At 34.2% G+C, this 14832-nt stretch overlaps 3 protein-coding genes across 4 annotated transcripts; 2 read left to right on the top strand and 1 right to left on the bottom strand.

Moving 5' to 3' along the window:
* The first annotated feature begins 243 nt into the window (after positions 1 to 243).
* LOC111918798 (UDP-glucose 4-epimerase GEPI48) lies at positions 244 to 3103 on the top strand. The gene is made up of 9 exons (XM_052764553.1): positions 244 to 683; positions 956 to 1005; positions 1096 to 1231; positions 1394 to 1495; positions 1641 to 1868; positions 1949 to 2027; positions 2133 to 2215; positions 2302 to 2393; positions 2655 to 3103. The coding sequence occupies exons 1-9, from the start codon at positions 495 to 497 to the stop codon at positions 2737 to 2739; spliced, it is 1044 nt and encodes a 347-aa protein (XP_052620513.1). The 5' UTR covers positions 244 to 494; the 3' UTR covers positions 2740 to 3103.
* A 4511-nt stretch (positions 3104 to 7614) lies between these two features.
* On the top strand, positions 7615 to 9949 carry LOC111918799 (GDSL esterase/lipase At4g10955). The gene is made up of 3 exons (XM_023914425.3): positions 7615 to 7851; positions 8523 to 8624; positions 8767 to 9949. The coding sequence occupies exons 1-3, from the start codon at positions 7841 to 7843 to the stop codon at positions 9725 to 9727; spliced, it is 1074 nt and encodes a 357-aa protein (XP_023770193.1). The 5' UTR covers positions 7615 to 7840; the 3' UTR covers positions 9728 to 9949.
* A 1838-nt stretch (positions 9950 to 11787) lies between these two features.
* On the bottom strand, positions 11788 to 14520 carry LOC111918800 (phosphatidylinositol 4-kinase gamma 2). Of its 2 annotated transcripts, none has more exons than XM_023914426.3 (2): positions 12546 to 14517; positions 11788 to 12344 (listed from the first exon to the last, which is right to left on the bottom strand). In XM_023914426.3, exons 1-2 carry the CDS (start codon positions 13788 to 13790, stop codon positions 11958 to 11960), a joined length of 1632 nt encoding a protein of 543 aa, XP_023770194.1. In that variant the 5' UTR covers positions 13791 to 14517; the 3' UTR covers positions 11788 to 11957. The 2 variants fall into 2 exon arrangements, 1 of the variants encoding a protein (XP_023770194.1); XR_002859341.3 differs by having other exon boundaries at positions 12206 to 12344; positions 12445 to 14520.
* Positions 14521 to 14832: the final 312 nt, after the last annotated feature.

Below are 14832 nucleotides of genomic sequence, written 5' to 3'. Positions count from 1 at the left end.
TTCATGTGACGAGGACGATGTAGAAAAAGATCTAAAGATAAAAAAAATATACGAATAAAATATAATAAAATTCATATTTTCTTTTATTTTAGAATAAAAGTTTCTCTTATAATATATATTATTTTTAATATATATCAGAGATTAGAGATAATAAAAAGTCAAAAGTACTAGAGAAGATAAAGACGAGCGTGTTCAATTTGCATTTTCCCTCTCATTAGTTGACTAATGGCAACAAGCTTCCAGACATCTCCACGCCTCTATAGATTTCAACTTTCTGTTGACTTCAGTTGTTTTCTTCCTCAAATTGCGATTAGAAACCCTAATCCTTTTCATTATTCCGATCTGTCCCACTCTTTTAATGCTTATAAATGCACATACAATCTCACTTGCAGATTCAACACATGTCAGTCTGCCGTCTCTTATCTGTCAACTCCATCTACCGACTCATCTCTCTTCCATAAACCTCCATAGATTCTCCGCAATACGCATCTCAAATGGAGCCGCCGTTGTGCATATTGGTAACTGGTGGTGCCGGATATATAGGGAGTCACACCGTGTTGCAGCTGCTGTTAGACGGTTATAAGGCGGTGGTGGTTGACAATCTCGATAATTCCTCTGAAGTCGCTATCAATCGAGTTCAAGAACTCGCCGGTGATCTTGCTTTTAACCTATCTTTTCACAAGGTTGTTTTCTCCTTTCACTACTTGCTTAACTATTTATTTCTTCAATTAGATGCTTAAGTTTGCTTTTGCATCTGTTTTTACTTGTGAAAAGGTTAGCCCTTGAGTTTTTCAAATCCAGGATCAATCAGAATTGAATTGAGGATATAGAGTTTCCAATTTCGCTATGAATTCAGTGTCTTATGTTGGTATTCAGCATGAAATAGAGTTTGATATTTTAGGAAATTGAGTTGATTATATGCTTGGTTTGAAATGATGTTATACGTTTGCTACAGATGGACATCCGGGATAAGCCTGCACTAGAGAAGCTTTTTGCCTCCACAAAGTAAGCTTGTTTTCACTAGTACTATTCGTATATCATGTATGTGATTTGTGTTGAAGTAATCTAATAGGTTGTGGTGGCTATGTTATGTAGGTTTGATGCTGTTATACATTTTGCTGGATTAAAGGCAGTTGGTGAAAGTGTAGAGAAGCCATTGATGTACTACAACAACAATATCATTGGTACTTTAACTCTGTTGCAAGTCATGACTGCCTATGGATGCAAAAAGGTATCTCATTTACTCATAGGCCCACATTCATTAATATCTAAAAAAAACAATTAGAAATGGAAGAAAAATATAAATCATGCCAAATTCCTAAAAAGTTAGTATAACCTAACCTACTGGATTAAGTCATGTTTCAGCTAATTACTGATTGAACATTAATTTCAGCTTGTGTTTTCATCATCTGCTACTGTTTATGGGTCACCAAAGGAGGTACCATGCACAGAAGAGTTTCCTTTGTCTGCAGTCAACCCATACGGACGGACCAAGGTAAGATGTTTTTGGTTATATATAAGGGTAAAATGGTCATTTACACGGATTATTCAGTTTAGAAAAGAAACAAACCTTCTTTATATAATACAGACAATTGATGGGACAAAGTAAAGAAATTAATAGATTTAATTTTTTTCTTCAGCTGATGATTGAGGAGATATGCCGTGATATATACAGCTCAGATCCGGATTGGAAAATATTATTGTTGCGTTTTTTTAATCCAATTGGTGCACATCCTAGTGGCAAAATAGGTGAAGATCCTCATGGAATACCAAATAATCTTATGCCATTTCTTCAACAAGTTGCTGTTGGGAGGCAACCTAAACTCCAAGTATTTGGGACTGATTACTCAACAAAAGATGGAACTGGGGTATGCTTTTTTTTTTTTTTTAATTATCTTGAAATGGTGGCAATACTTGTAATAATTTTTTTTGAAAAAAAAAAATTCAGGTTCGGGATTACATCCATGTTGTAGATTTAGCAGATGGACATGCTGCTGCATTGAGAAAGCTCTCTGATCCTAAAATAGGTGCGTCTCTTTTGCCATTTTTATGTTATGAATTATGATAAAAACTTTAATATTAATATTTGTAAGAATGGATGTTTTAATTTAATTAATGATTTGTTATTTTAGGTTGTGAAGTTTATAACTTGGGGACAGGTAAAGGGACATCTGTTTTGGAGCTGGTGTCTGCATTTGAAAAGGCTTCAGGAAAGGTACTTATACTTGTTTTTCTTTAATTCTTTCGGATATAAGTAATTTTTTTTTCTTGGATAAATAATTAATATTTGAAAAAATGCAGAAAATCCCGATGGAAAAGACGGGGAGAAGGCGTGGTGATGCTGAGATTATATACGCGTCAACAGCAAAGGCGGAACGTGAATTGAACTGGAAGTAAGTTTCGAGGGTGAATTTTGTTTATCTATTTATTTTATTTTTAGTAAATTACATTTTTGGTCCTTATTTAAGGTTCATGTAACATTCTAAGTTTGTCTTCCAAGTAAAATGACTACTATATCTAAGTTTTGCAATTTTGGGGACCAAAATAGAAACTTTACAAAAACCTGAAATAAGGACCAAAATTGCCATTGAATGTATTTTTACCACCAAAAAAAAAGGTATTTGTTTTTCAAGTATTTGGGTGGTAAACTGCAGGGCAAAGTATGGATTAGAAGAGATGTGTAGAGATCAATGGAATTGGGCCAGCAAAAACCCCCAAGGCTATCAAAGCGAAGAGTAACGATATTCTATTATGTTATATATATATATATATATATATATATATATATATATATATATATATATATATATATATATATATATATATGTTCTACATTTGTTTTTATAGGAAGCAAAATGATACAAACACACACACACCACTACCATTTGAATAATCTATAGCTTATCCTACATGATATCAATAATGTGCACTTTTGGTATTGTGGTGATGTAGTCAACTAACTCAACCAGATGATTATTGACAAGATCCATCTAAACCTCAATATGTTTGCTTCTTTATTAGTTAACAATCAGATTCTTGGGTAACTTTATTTTCGACATTTTATTACATTATATAATAATGTTTCCTTTGTGTTTGCTTCAAACCAATAACTTGGAAGATTCTAAGTTAGCCACAATGCTTGATATGCAAAAGCTAGAGATGCCACAAACTCGGCTCCAATATCGTTTATAGCCATAACAATATTAGTTAGCAATTAACTAAAATAAAATAACATGATGGTTGCAAATTAAAATTTGACTAAAATAACAAAATAAAATCAAACCTTTATTAACCTTAAAAAATAATAACAAAATAAAAGTAAACCATTAACCCTACAAAACAAAATACAAAGTTAACAAAACAAATAAAATAATAAAAGACATGTTAACTACGAAATGAGAACCAAATTGTATGATAGTGAAAATCCAAAAATAATAAAAATTAAAATCAATTGGTATCGTCCAAAACTCCAATTACATGGGCACACGGTCACATAGGCATACCTAGGGCTGTTCACTATTCGGATAAAACCGAATTATTCAATTGGACAATTTGGATTGGACTATTTGGTTCGGATATTCGGATTTTTGGATTGGGTTTCAACAAAACCGAATTATTATTTTGGATTTTGGATTGGTTTTGGTTTATAAAATAAGAACCGAATAGTCCAAAAAAACCGAATAAACATTTATTATTTATCTACAGATAATATATATCTATAATTATTTATTAATTTTGTAATTTATTTTTTCAAATAGGTTCAAAACGTTTCAACCAAAAAAAAAACATTAATATACATTTTCTCTCGAAAGTTTTTTAACTATAAAATATTTAACTAAAATATATCTTCTTATTAGTTGTTTATAAATTTCAAATCACAACTAAATTATTTGTTTTTGCTTCTTATATAAAGTTGGGTAATATTATAATTATATGTCGTTTTAAAATGTTTCGGTTTTTGAAAACCGAATTATAAAAACCGATCCAACCGAATTGTAATTGGATCGGATCGGATCGGATTTGAATTTAGTTTACACAATTCGGATCCATGTTTTGAAAACCGAAATCAATTTGGATTTACTTGATTGGATCGGATCAAACCGATTCATCCAAATGAACACCCCTAGGCATACGTCTTTCATTAGGAAGAAAAAAACAAAAAAACGAAAAAGCAAAATCGAAATTGAAGTGCAATTGAAAATTTACAAAAAAAAAAAAAAAAAAAAAAGATACAAAATGGACATTTGAGATTAGTCAAATAAATTTCTAGAAATAACTGTGGGAAGTCTCACCATTAGGTAGAAGAGTTTAACCCGGACTGAAAGTTCATAAGAGTAAATTATATGAATGGTCCCTATGGTTTGCGGTAATTTACGCGTTTGGTCCTTAACTAATTTTTTTAACTCGGAAAGTCTCTACTATTTGTTTTTGTTATGCGTTTGGTCCCTACTATTTGTTTTTGTTACTCGCTTGGTCCCTATCTTACCTAAAAGACTATTATTTAAAATGGAAAAAATAATGGGTAGGTAAGGTAATGTGAGGGGAATGGAGTTGGGGTGTGTTTATTTAAATAAATTAAAAAATCAATCGCAAAATAGTCTTTTTAGGTAAGACAAAGACCAATCGTGTAACAAAAACAAACTGTAGGGACCTTCTGAGTTAAAAAAATAAGTTAGGGACCAAACGTGCAAATTACCCTAAACCATAGGGACCATTCGTGTAATTTACTCTTTAAAATTTTTTAAAAATCCTCATAAGATTGGAATTTTGAAAATAATTTGGATAATTAGGATCCATAATAACCAATATACATTTGATCTAATAGCATGGTCAGATACCCTTAAAAAAATTGAATGTTCAAGCTTGTGTGTGACATATGTGAAAGTAGGCAAAATTGAATGTTCAAGCTTGTGTGTGACATATGTGAAAGTAGGAGCAATTTATAATTAAATTAGAATGCGTGTGAGTCGGCGTCCTAAAAAAATAATGATCATAATCAGTGTTGTCCGAAGTACCAAGCACGGAGGTTCGTGGTTGTCCAGGTGGCACCCACCATGAAGGTGAACACCACCCCAGTGAATCAACCGATGTTCCATAGTGGCTCATTTTCATGGTTGATTGTGGTGGGGAGGACGAACCACAATGCCCAATTATCTTTTTTTTCTCTTTTAGACTTATTTTTTTTCTCTCTCTCTCTCTCTCTCTCTCTCTCTCTCTCTCTCTCTCTCCTTCTAGGTGGAGAGTACTATGGTGGTTTGTGGTGGTTGACTTGGAAGCTCTCCACGTCCTTTGGCGTGGAGAGTACTCCTAATGACCTTATATTGTGACATCTGGCCAAGTTAGGTTTGTGAATATATCTATGTGAGTCAACTTGGTCATGGATTTCTTTGTATTTTTTTATGTGTTACTAGGTGTGAGACCCGTGTATTACACGAGTTTATAAAAAAAAATTAATCTAACCTAATAAATAAAAATCAATTTTGTCAAATGTCATGTTCTCATTAAATTTGACACATGTCATTTTCTAAGAGTTTTTAAATTATTTCTTTTCCACTTGTCATTTTCTTAAATATTTCATTTTTCTTAAATTTAAAATCCACATTTTAATGATATTTATATATGTAAAGTAGACAATTCTATTAAATTTCATAATAAATGGTCTACAACCTTCATTATTTATTTTATTTATTATATTATTTGTATTTATGTAAAATTATTACTTTAAAAAATATGTAATGCTTATAATTTTATATTAAATTTTTTTATAAACCCGTGTAATACACGGGTCTCACACCTAGTATAAAATTATAAGCATTACATATTTTTTAAAGTAATAATTTTACATAAATACAAAGAATATAATAAATAAAATAAATAATAAAGGTTGTAGAGCATTTATTATAAAATTTAATAGAATGATCTACTTTACATATATAAATCTCATTAAAATGTGGATTTTAAATTTAAGAAAAATGAAATATTTAAGAAAATGACAAGTGGAAAAGAAATAATTTAAAAACTCTTAAAAAATGACATGTGTCAAATTTAATAAGAACATAACATTTGACAAAATTGATTTTTATTTATTAAGTTAGATATAGATTGAAAAGCCCACAATGGGTTGTTCCCATGCCCAACAAACATAGTCTTTGCCATTGTTTAAAATTTAAATTTTGTTTTTAAACACACACCAATGAGAAAGTGGGATGGCTATGGCCCCTTATGGCAGACATTCCGTCCCAGATTATTAATGGGTTCCAAATGTGGGTAATACAAGTTTAAGCGGTGTAAATGTAATGGTGTGTTGGGTTATCATCTTAAACAACCGTTTTATATTTTACTTGCCTATATCAGAATCGTAATTCCATCAGATATAATTATACTCTAAGTAATTTAGATCTATAAAACATGAAAAATAAGATCTTCTAAATGCAACACATGTTCCCTATTATGATGTTTTTATCACATGTGTCCCGATATGATGTTTTTTATCACGAGCTACGAGAATTTCACCATACATATGGTTTATGGATAAATTAAATCTATAATTAAACCTCCATCTTCATCGCACAAATACAATCGAATGTCTATTTTCCGCCGTCAAAAACAACATAATATTAATTATTGTAATGTAAACTACATAATATTAATTATTGTAATGTAAAGTGGTTAATTGAGCAAAACGTAAAAAATGAAGGTTGTAATTAGGGGTGACAATTGATGACACGATACGAAACGAAATTGAGACGAAACTGAAATTCGAATTTGTGTTCATATCGTGTTCGTGTCAAGTGTAAAAAAAAATATGACGTCGTGTCGTGTTATGTTTATGTTCAAAATTTGAAACAAAATTGACACGATTTAGCAATTGTATGTCATGTTTTTCGTGTTTGTCGTGTTATATATGATTAAGTATTAATTAAATAAACTATTTTTTATATTATTTTATCTTTGTCGTGTTGTGTCGTCTTTGTCGTTTTTAATCGTTCGTTTTCGTTTTAGTTAAAAAAATATGACATCGTGTCATGTTCATGTTACTTAAACTTTGTCGTATCATGTCATGTCAGACAAAAAAAATAACAAGATGACCAGATTTGTCACCCCTAATTGTAATTGATTTTAACCAAAAAATTATAAAACTTATTAGCTTTTATGAAATTAACCTACGCCTTGTTCCCGAGTTCTACTTACGGAGAGAAATGGGAGGATACGGAGGGAAAGTGAGGGATGGCGAAGGAAAACTGTGTTCTCAAGTTTCATTAATGGAAGGAAAGTGAGGGGAGGGGAAGGATTTTGGAGTCATATTTTTCTTCCAAATTTTCCTCCCAAATTGGACGGATTTGGGAAGAAAGTGAGGGGAAGGAAAATTTCAAGTTTTATTTTCTTTTTCCTCCTAACTCGGGAACACAAAACTTAAAATTTTCCTTTCATTTCCTCCGAACTCGGGAACACAAAATAATTAATATTTTCCTTCACCTCCCTTTTTTTCTGTCAAAATTTTTCTTCCTTTTCCTTTAATGAATTTACGAAAAAACTCGGGAACAAGACGTAAATGTCACTATCGTAACGATGTAAATTAAATATATGTATATTAATTATTGTCATTTAAAAAATGGAGTAGTAATGAACCAGTACGCCATTCTTTGCGGGTAGTAAGTTACAGGTAACTGGCCACTCGACACCCATACAAACCGATTCAAAACGACGTCTATCTCCATCATCCTTTTTTCATCGCTCGGAAATCGATTGGCATATTGAAATTTGAAATCGATTCAAACGGATCTTATTTCATCAAAGTAATCACAGGGGTTTTTTTGCAACTTCCTCGCAGATCTTCCTCATGAGTCTTAGGTACATTTTGTTTGACTTTATCTATTATACATAGAAAGACGGTAATTTTTATTTCGTTTAATCTCGATTCGATTCCTTTTCCATTTTCCTTAAACCTAATTACTGCATTGTCCTTGGGTTTTGATGAGATCACATGAATTATTATTTATTTATTTATTTATTTGTTCTATGTTGGGGTTTTCAAACGGAAGTTGATGTGAAATGAACAAATTTATAGACGATCTCAGTTTTCACAGACGTTACAACTTCGGAATAGAATTTTTAATTGTTTGATCTAGGTTATATCCACAATTCACCAGGATTGTAGTTAAACAAAGCGTGCTTGATGAAACAAATTTGTAAAATACTCAGATGGTCCTAAATTGGTTTCAATTTGGGGAAAGTAAATTAGTACCTGGTTGATTGGATCCAATCACTCTTGATCTTCTAACTACTCACTAATGGTTGTCTTCCTCTTTCATTGATGCTTGAATGCACCAGTGAATCATGCATTACAACCCTTGATGCATACCTTTATAGGCTGCTGCTTTGTTCTTCATTTAAGTACGGAGGACCAGAGACTTCATTACTAATTCCCAGATTTTGAATTCGATTTCAGAGAAAATGCATTTTATGTAATTATTTAATTTGATTCAACAGATGCTTAATTGTTTTCTTCGTTTCTAACTCAGTAAAATTGAGAACCAAGGTTCCACCACAAAGAACTTGGATGCTATTTCAGAAAGAGAAATTTTCGAGCTTTCAGGTCCCTTACACCTCACTACCATTGACTGGTAACTTTTTACCTTTCTTTTCTTAATTATTGCTTTGGTCCCCCTTCCACCTTTTTTGGTGGGACACAAAATTACGAGTTTGCCCCACATTAGTCTAGGTTCAAACACAGTATAACCTGTTCTGTCATGTCATGTCATGCAGGACTAATCCGGATCACCGAAGATCTGTTGCAGCATGTTTAGTTCAAGGCGTATATATCATAGAACGAGACCGCCAGGAAAACCGCCAGCCGCCACTTGCACCGCCATGGTGGCAGTTTTTCAACTTTGACTTACACAGTCAACTCATTGACGATGCTGACTCATGCATCTTCGGTGCTATCTACAAATTCAAAAATCCAATTTCAGAATCAACCCCATCTTACATCATCGCGTTTCGTGGCACATTAACAAAAGGCAATGCCTTTTCACGAGACTTAGAACTCGACATCCACATCATTAAAAACGGATTACATCAAACATCAAGGTTTGAAATCGCCATGCAAGCAGTCAAAAACTTAGTATCCGGTCAAACATCAAAGTCAAACATATGGTTGACCGGTCATTCATTAGGATCTGCAATGGCTTTACTTGCGGGAAAGAAAATGGCAAAATCCGGGATCTTGCTTGATTCGTATCTTTTCAATCCACCATTCTTTTCGGCCCCACTTGAGAATATTAAAGATCAAAATCTGAAACATGGGATTCGGATTGCTAGCAGTTTCTTGACAGCTGGACTTGCTGTTGCTGCACAGATCAGGAATGCGAATCAACAAAGAAACAATAATACGCCAGAAGATTTGTTTCTTGCATTGGCGGGGTGGGTCCCGTGTTTGTATGTGAATCCAGGGGATCATATTTGTTCAGAGTATATTGGGTATTTTGAACATAGGAAAAAGATGGAGGAGATAGGAGCTGGTGGGATTGAAAAGCTGGCAACTCAGCATTCTATTTCTGGTGTTTTTTTGAATGCGATTGGGAAAGAGTCTCATGAACCACTTCATCTTCTTCCTTCAGCGAATCTGACCATTAATTTGACTCCTGCTGTTGATTTCAAGGAAGCTCATGGGATTCATCAATGGTGGATAAGTAATCAGAAGCTGGAGACTAGAGTCTACAGTTGAGTATCTATCGTCTTAAAAATGGTGTTTTTTTTACCTATTTTTTAGGTCAAACATGTTGCCTTTTGTTTATATAATCTTGATTGACCATGTTTTTGGATTTTGTTTTTTAAATTCACTTAGAATTCAATATCACACATTATGATGTAAAGCAATATGCTCATATCGCTTTTATTCTTTTTTAAGTCGAGCGATACGTGAATACACACATTTGTGTTGGCACTCTGTCATGTATGTATGTAATCATATTCATTTAAAATTTTGACCAGCTTAAAAATATTTTAAATTTGAGGTCTTATGCGATTTTCTTCCTAGGAAGAGATGGATGCCAATAGCGATTTGGGAACCAATTTGAGGCTGGCTGAAAAAGTTGAACTCTATAGACAATTAATGCAGATTACTTAGGAGTGCATCCTAAAAAAGTCAGTGCTGATGCTCTGTGATTGTAGAGAATTATGTACAGCAGTTTGCACACGCGATGTCAAAATATGGGTACAAGGATTATGGAGTTCTTGTCTCCACACTGTTTGCACCACTAGAGGACGTTGGAATTTTTTTTCTTAAGCGAGTAGTTACAAGTTTCCAATGTGAGTTGCAGGCCTTGAAATTGGAAACTTTGTAGGAATTATGTTATCTTTATTGTTAGAAAATCAGGATGTTTAGAATACTTAGAAAACTAAGAATCGTGAATTACATTTTCAGATTAAAGTATTTAAATGGTACTCTCGAAATCCTTATTTAGGATAAAACTCAATGTTCATCAAGAACAAGAATAGAGAATGAAAGAATGTTATGATCTTGTGGTGTACCATAGAAAAACGAGAATGACCCGGATGTCAAAAAGTCCCGTGGGACCCCGTTCCCATGGGGGCGGGGGAATGGGGGTGGGGCGCGGGGGTAAGAAAGGGGATTCGGGGGTGGGGGCGGGGGTAGGAAGACTGAACATTTCGGGGGCGGGGGCGGGGAATGCACTCCCCGTCCTGTTTGTCCCCGTTGACATCCCTAATTAGAAGATAACTCTTTTGTCTCAAAACTACCAAAAAACCGGCAGTTTCGTAACCATTTCAAACTGTCGCTCTCACTATCCTCCACACAAATATAGCCTTTAATTATCTAATTATATGATTATATGAATTCATTTTCAATAATCCAAAATGGATATCTCGGTATGAACGATGTTAAGTCCGAAATGCACCTCAATCTGACATGTTATATTTCGGTAAATCTTTATGTATTGTCTCATCCATAGTCCGAAACAATATTGATACTCTAATCTGGCCCACTCCAGAGATCATATGGTCAATTTTCAAAACAAAGAAACTATAGGTCATTATCATTTAATAACTTTGCTCCTAATGGTCAATGATCGGTACCAGACCGAAAGTACCGAAAAACGAAATAACTAACTTATAGGTACCGAATATGGAATATCAGTATTGCTAGTATTGGTAGCAGTACCATTTCCCATAAGTACCGATTTTTTAAGGACACCAGCCAGGTATGTTTGAAGCTTTGTAACTCAAGCAAAACTTATCCAATTAAGTTGATTCTTTAGCCTAAATTGTAGCCAATACAGAGAAGAATAAGCATGAAAAAGAATGAGTTCGTATGAGTAAGTTATGGCTCTCCAAGGATGACGAAAAAAACTATGCAAACTTAAAATACTGAAAAAAAAACAGCAATATAATCCCCTGTATAGGGCACTATAACTCAGCAAATAGTTAGTCAAATTAGTTGATTCCGGAGACTAAAATATGGCCAAAATACAGAAAAATAAGCATGAAAAAAAATCAGCTCATTCCAAGCTCGTATGCAGGAGTCATAGCTGTCCAAATATGACGAAAAAAACTGCAATATACCCCAGTTTAGGGCACTATAACTCAGCCAATAACCATCTCAATAAGTTGATTATTCTAGCCAAAACAGAAAAGAATAAGCTCGAAAAAATTCTGCTCATTCACTTATCAAGAATATCCCGGTACACAATAACCTTTAGTCGGTTTGAAATATTGACTCATGTTGGAACTTTTACAAAAACATTGTTGAATGTAACAAATATTAAATTAATCTAAAAGCGAAAAGTTTATTTATATAACCTTAGAATTCTGTATTTAGATAGCGTTGATACTTGTTAAAAATGTCATCACTCTTGGACGACAAAGTTAGTCATCCACACCTTTACATCGTGTACATAATAATATACATATACAAACTACACAAACCCCTTAAGACCTCACATAAACATCTCTGAAACCTTATTCAGCTCAAAATCCAGAAGGTTCCAAACGGTTTTAAGGAAGTCGGCTTCGTTTGTTCCAGGGAATGTCATCTTGTGAGCTTTCTGAACAATTTTCTCAATTACGGATTCCTTGTTTAGTGTTTCTCTACATAGAATACGCCCTATCGCGTAAGGACACAATCCTCTAGCTGCACCTTCTTTCAGAAGCATGGTGGAGATGCGTAGGGTGCGTGCACACTCGCGTGATAGGTCCCACCCATTTGAGCTCAAGAGGGCTAGATCTTGCTCCGCATCTAGTGATTTTATGTAGTCTAGGGTTTCATTTGAGAACGCTTCCCGCGCTTGTGGCCAATAGAGCCAATCAAACGTGCAATCTTCAAACTGAAAAAAAGTATAAACAACACCTAAATCACAATGTCCACAAAGGTAGGTCCCACAATCAACATGGTAGGTAATGTGCATTGATTATCACATTTTATACCTACGCCACTTAGTTCTGTTCAGTCCATCTCAAACCCAAACACTACGCCACTTAGTTCTATTCAGTCCAGTCCTGTCTCAAACCCAAACACTGATACTTACGTTTTCGGGTAAGCAGTAGCCATGATCAATAGGGATAAGAACAACACGGTCACCTTCACGGTTCAATAAAATGTTTCCCGCATGTCTATCGGCATTAGCGGTTCTTATATCAAACACTGCAATCTTATGAACCTCCTCCACCGGAAAATCCCGAGGACCCATATCCTCACAACTTCCACAATTTTTCATAAACATTTGTAAAGATCCAACCTTAATGTTTTTCGCTCCACCATCATAACCCTCCGGATGATTAAATTCTCCGTTTAAGCACTTTGCCATCACTGTCGGAGGTACACCGGCAAAACCGCTCCTCCTCGGGTGGTGGTCCAGTATGTATGCCGCCACCTCCCGCAAAGCGCCTTCACCAACTTTCGTGCCACTTTTCAACCCTTCACCATTGGAGGTCACAGGTAGCCCTTGAGGGTTATTAATCGCCATTGGTTCTTCATCTATCGGCTTGAAAACAGCGACGTATCTGTTCCCGGATGGATGTTGCATAAAGTAAGTCCCTCCTGTGCCTTCTGATGATCTGATCGGTTTTTTCCCTTTCTGAAGTCCTTCGGTTGCTGAATCTATCATATTAGATATATCGGGGGATAATTTTGAATCGGGATTCACGGTAATTGGTTGTAATGGAGAATCAATATCTGGTGGTTTCTTGGGATTCGTTTTCTGCTCGTCTTTCTCGTGATTTCTTTCGGGTGAAGATGATTTTTGAACAACTAAATGAATCACAGCATCGTGATTCTTACAGATATCATCAATCAGCTTGTGATCATCGAGCTTCTCACCGTTACAAAGAATCTTCAGATCTTCGCCATTAATGAATCCAATTTCTTTAGCTTTTTCTTCCACAAGTTGTTTCAAGTACTTCACGTTTCTAAATCTATCAACCTCAAACTCGAATGCTTTCCCAACAGCGGTTTCAACCGTTATCACAAGAAGATTAGAAACCCTAAGAATCAGATGAAGAACATCACCGCTAGAAACACCGTAATCTTTCAGGAGAGAATTGTTTCTTGATAATTCTCTCCCTCCAAAAACTAGCTTCTGTTTCTTCACTATAAACCCTTTACATGTTTGAATCCTTAGTTTGACTGTGGCAATGGAATCGGATTCCATAATTCGCATCGGAATCACAGAACCTGCAACTGTCAAGTAAATCACGATGGATTCACTGCTCCGGGAACAAACGGAGCCGGATCTTTTGTGAATTGGACTCAAAGCAACGTCAGCAACTGACATTGTATGAATTTCACCCGCTTCTACCTTCTTTCTATCTTTTTTTTTTTTAATAATTTTAATCAATAATATTTAACATATAATATTTACACAATCAAAATGGAGTTCGATGATTTTCAGATCTCCAAACGATCGATACGTAATACACAATATATATACAAGAAAAAATGAATGAAAAAAACAAAAAAAAAAAAGTTTAGGTAAACGATGATTGTCAATTTCTGTATTCAGAAACACAAAAGAGCAAAACCCTAATGCCCTTTCGACAAAAAGACCCCAATGGATAACCTCAAATCAAAGGGCTCTTTTCCAATAGCTCGAAATTGGAGCTTTGAATCTTGAAACGATTGGAGTAAATATTATAGATTCAACAGTGAAAATCGAGGAAAACAGAGAGGATTAGGGAAACAATGGGGGATAGTGAAATTTTGAGGGTGTTTCTGAATGAGGAAACCTTTTTCCAACTCTGTGGATTCTTACCTGATTTGGAAAGAATCAAAAGCCGATTTGAAAAAATCGCTGATCTTATATTGACCAAGAGGATGGATTGACGATGAATATTTCAGATTCTGTAAAAATGGTTACCGAAAATAGAAATGTGGGTCTCAATTTGGTCCGATCTTGTCGTCGGTCTTATGATTCTGGTGAGCGCAGAGAAAACGAGATTGTAGCCGTTGAATTTGGGTTTTGTCTCGACCTCAAATGCTAATTTTTTCCTACAAAATTTCACGATCAGGTCTGTGGTTTACAGATATTGACCTCCTAGCAAAAAGTCATGTGATTGGTCCCTGTGGTTTATAAAATTACATGAAAGGTCATCATGCTGTTAAATTTATATTTTCAGTTGTTAGATTTTAATGAAAAATACTATTTTGCCCTTGTACTAATTTTGCAATACACTACAAACCTCAAGGATCATAGAACTCATTCATATATATATATATATATATATATATATATATATATATATATATATATATATATATATATATATATATATATATATATTTTATAATTTTAGTTATTTATGGTTTTTTAATGTTTT

The sequence above is a fragment of the Lactuca sativa genome, chromosome 6 (assembly GCF_002870075.4).
Source record: "Lactuca sativa cultivar Salinas chromosome 6, Lsat_Salinas_v11, whole genome shotgun sequence".
Taxonomy (NCBI): Eukaryota; Viridiplantae; Streptophyta; class Magnoliopsida; order Asterales; family Asteraceae; genus Lactuca; species Lactuca sativa.
The sequence above is the reverse complement of the archived record's forward strand: the minus strand, read 5'-3'. Positions and strand labels throughout refer to the sequence as shown.

Excerpts from the sequence above, each read along its gene's own strand:
- LOC111918800 (XM_023914426.3), bottom strand. The coding sequence starts at position 13,790 with ATGTCAGTTGCTGACGTTGCTTTGAGTCCAATTCACAAAAGATCCGGC. Across the intron at positions 12,345-12,545 it reads GCTACTGCTTACCCGAAAAC|TTTGAAGATTGCACGTTTGA; the intron begins GTAAGTATCAGT and ends ACTTTTTTTCAG.
- LOC111918798 (XM_052764553.1), top strand. The coding sequence starts at position 495 with ATGGAGCCGCCGTTGTGCATATTGGTAACTGGTGGTGCCGGATATATA. Across the intron at positions 1,232-1,393 it reads CTGCCTATGGATGCAAAAAG|CTTGTGTTTTCATCATCTGC; the intron begins GTATCTCATTTA and ends CATTAATTTCAG. Across the intron at positions 2,028-2,132 it reads GCTCTCTGATCCTAAAATAG|GTTGTGAAGTTTATAACTTG; the intron begins GTGCGTCTCTTT and ends TTGTTATTTTAG.
- LOC111918799 (XM_023914425.3), top strand. Across the intron at positions 8,625-8,766 it reads CACCTCACTACCATTGACTG|GACTAATCCGGATCACCGAA; the intron begins GTAACTTTTTAC and ends CATGTCATGCAG.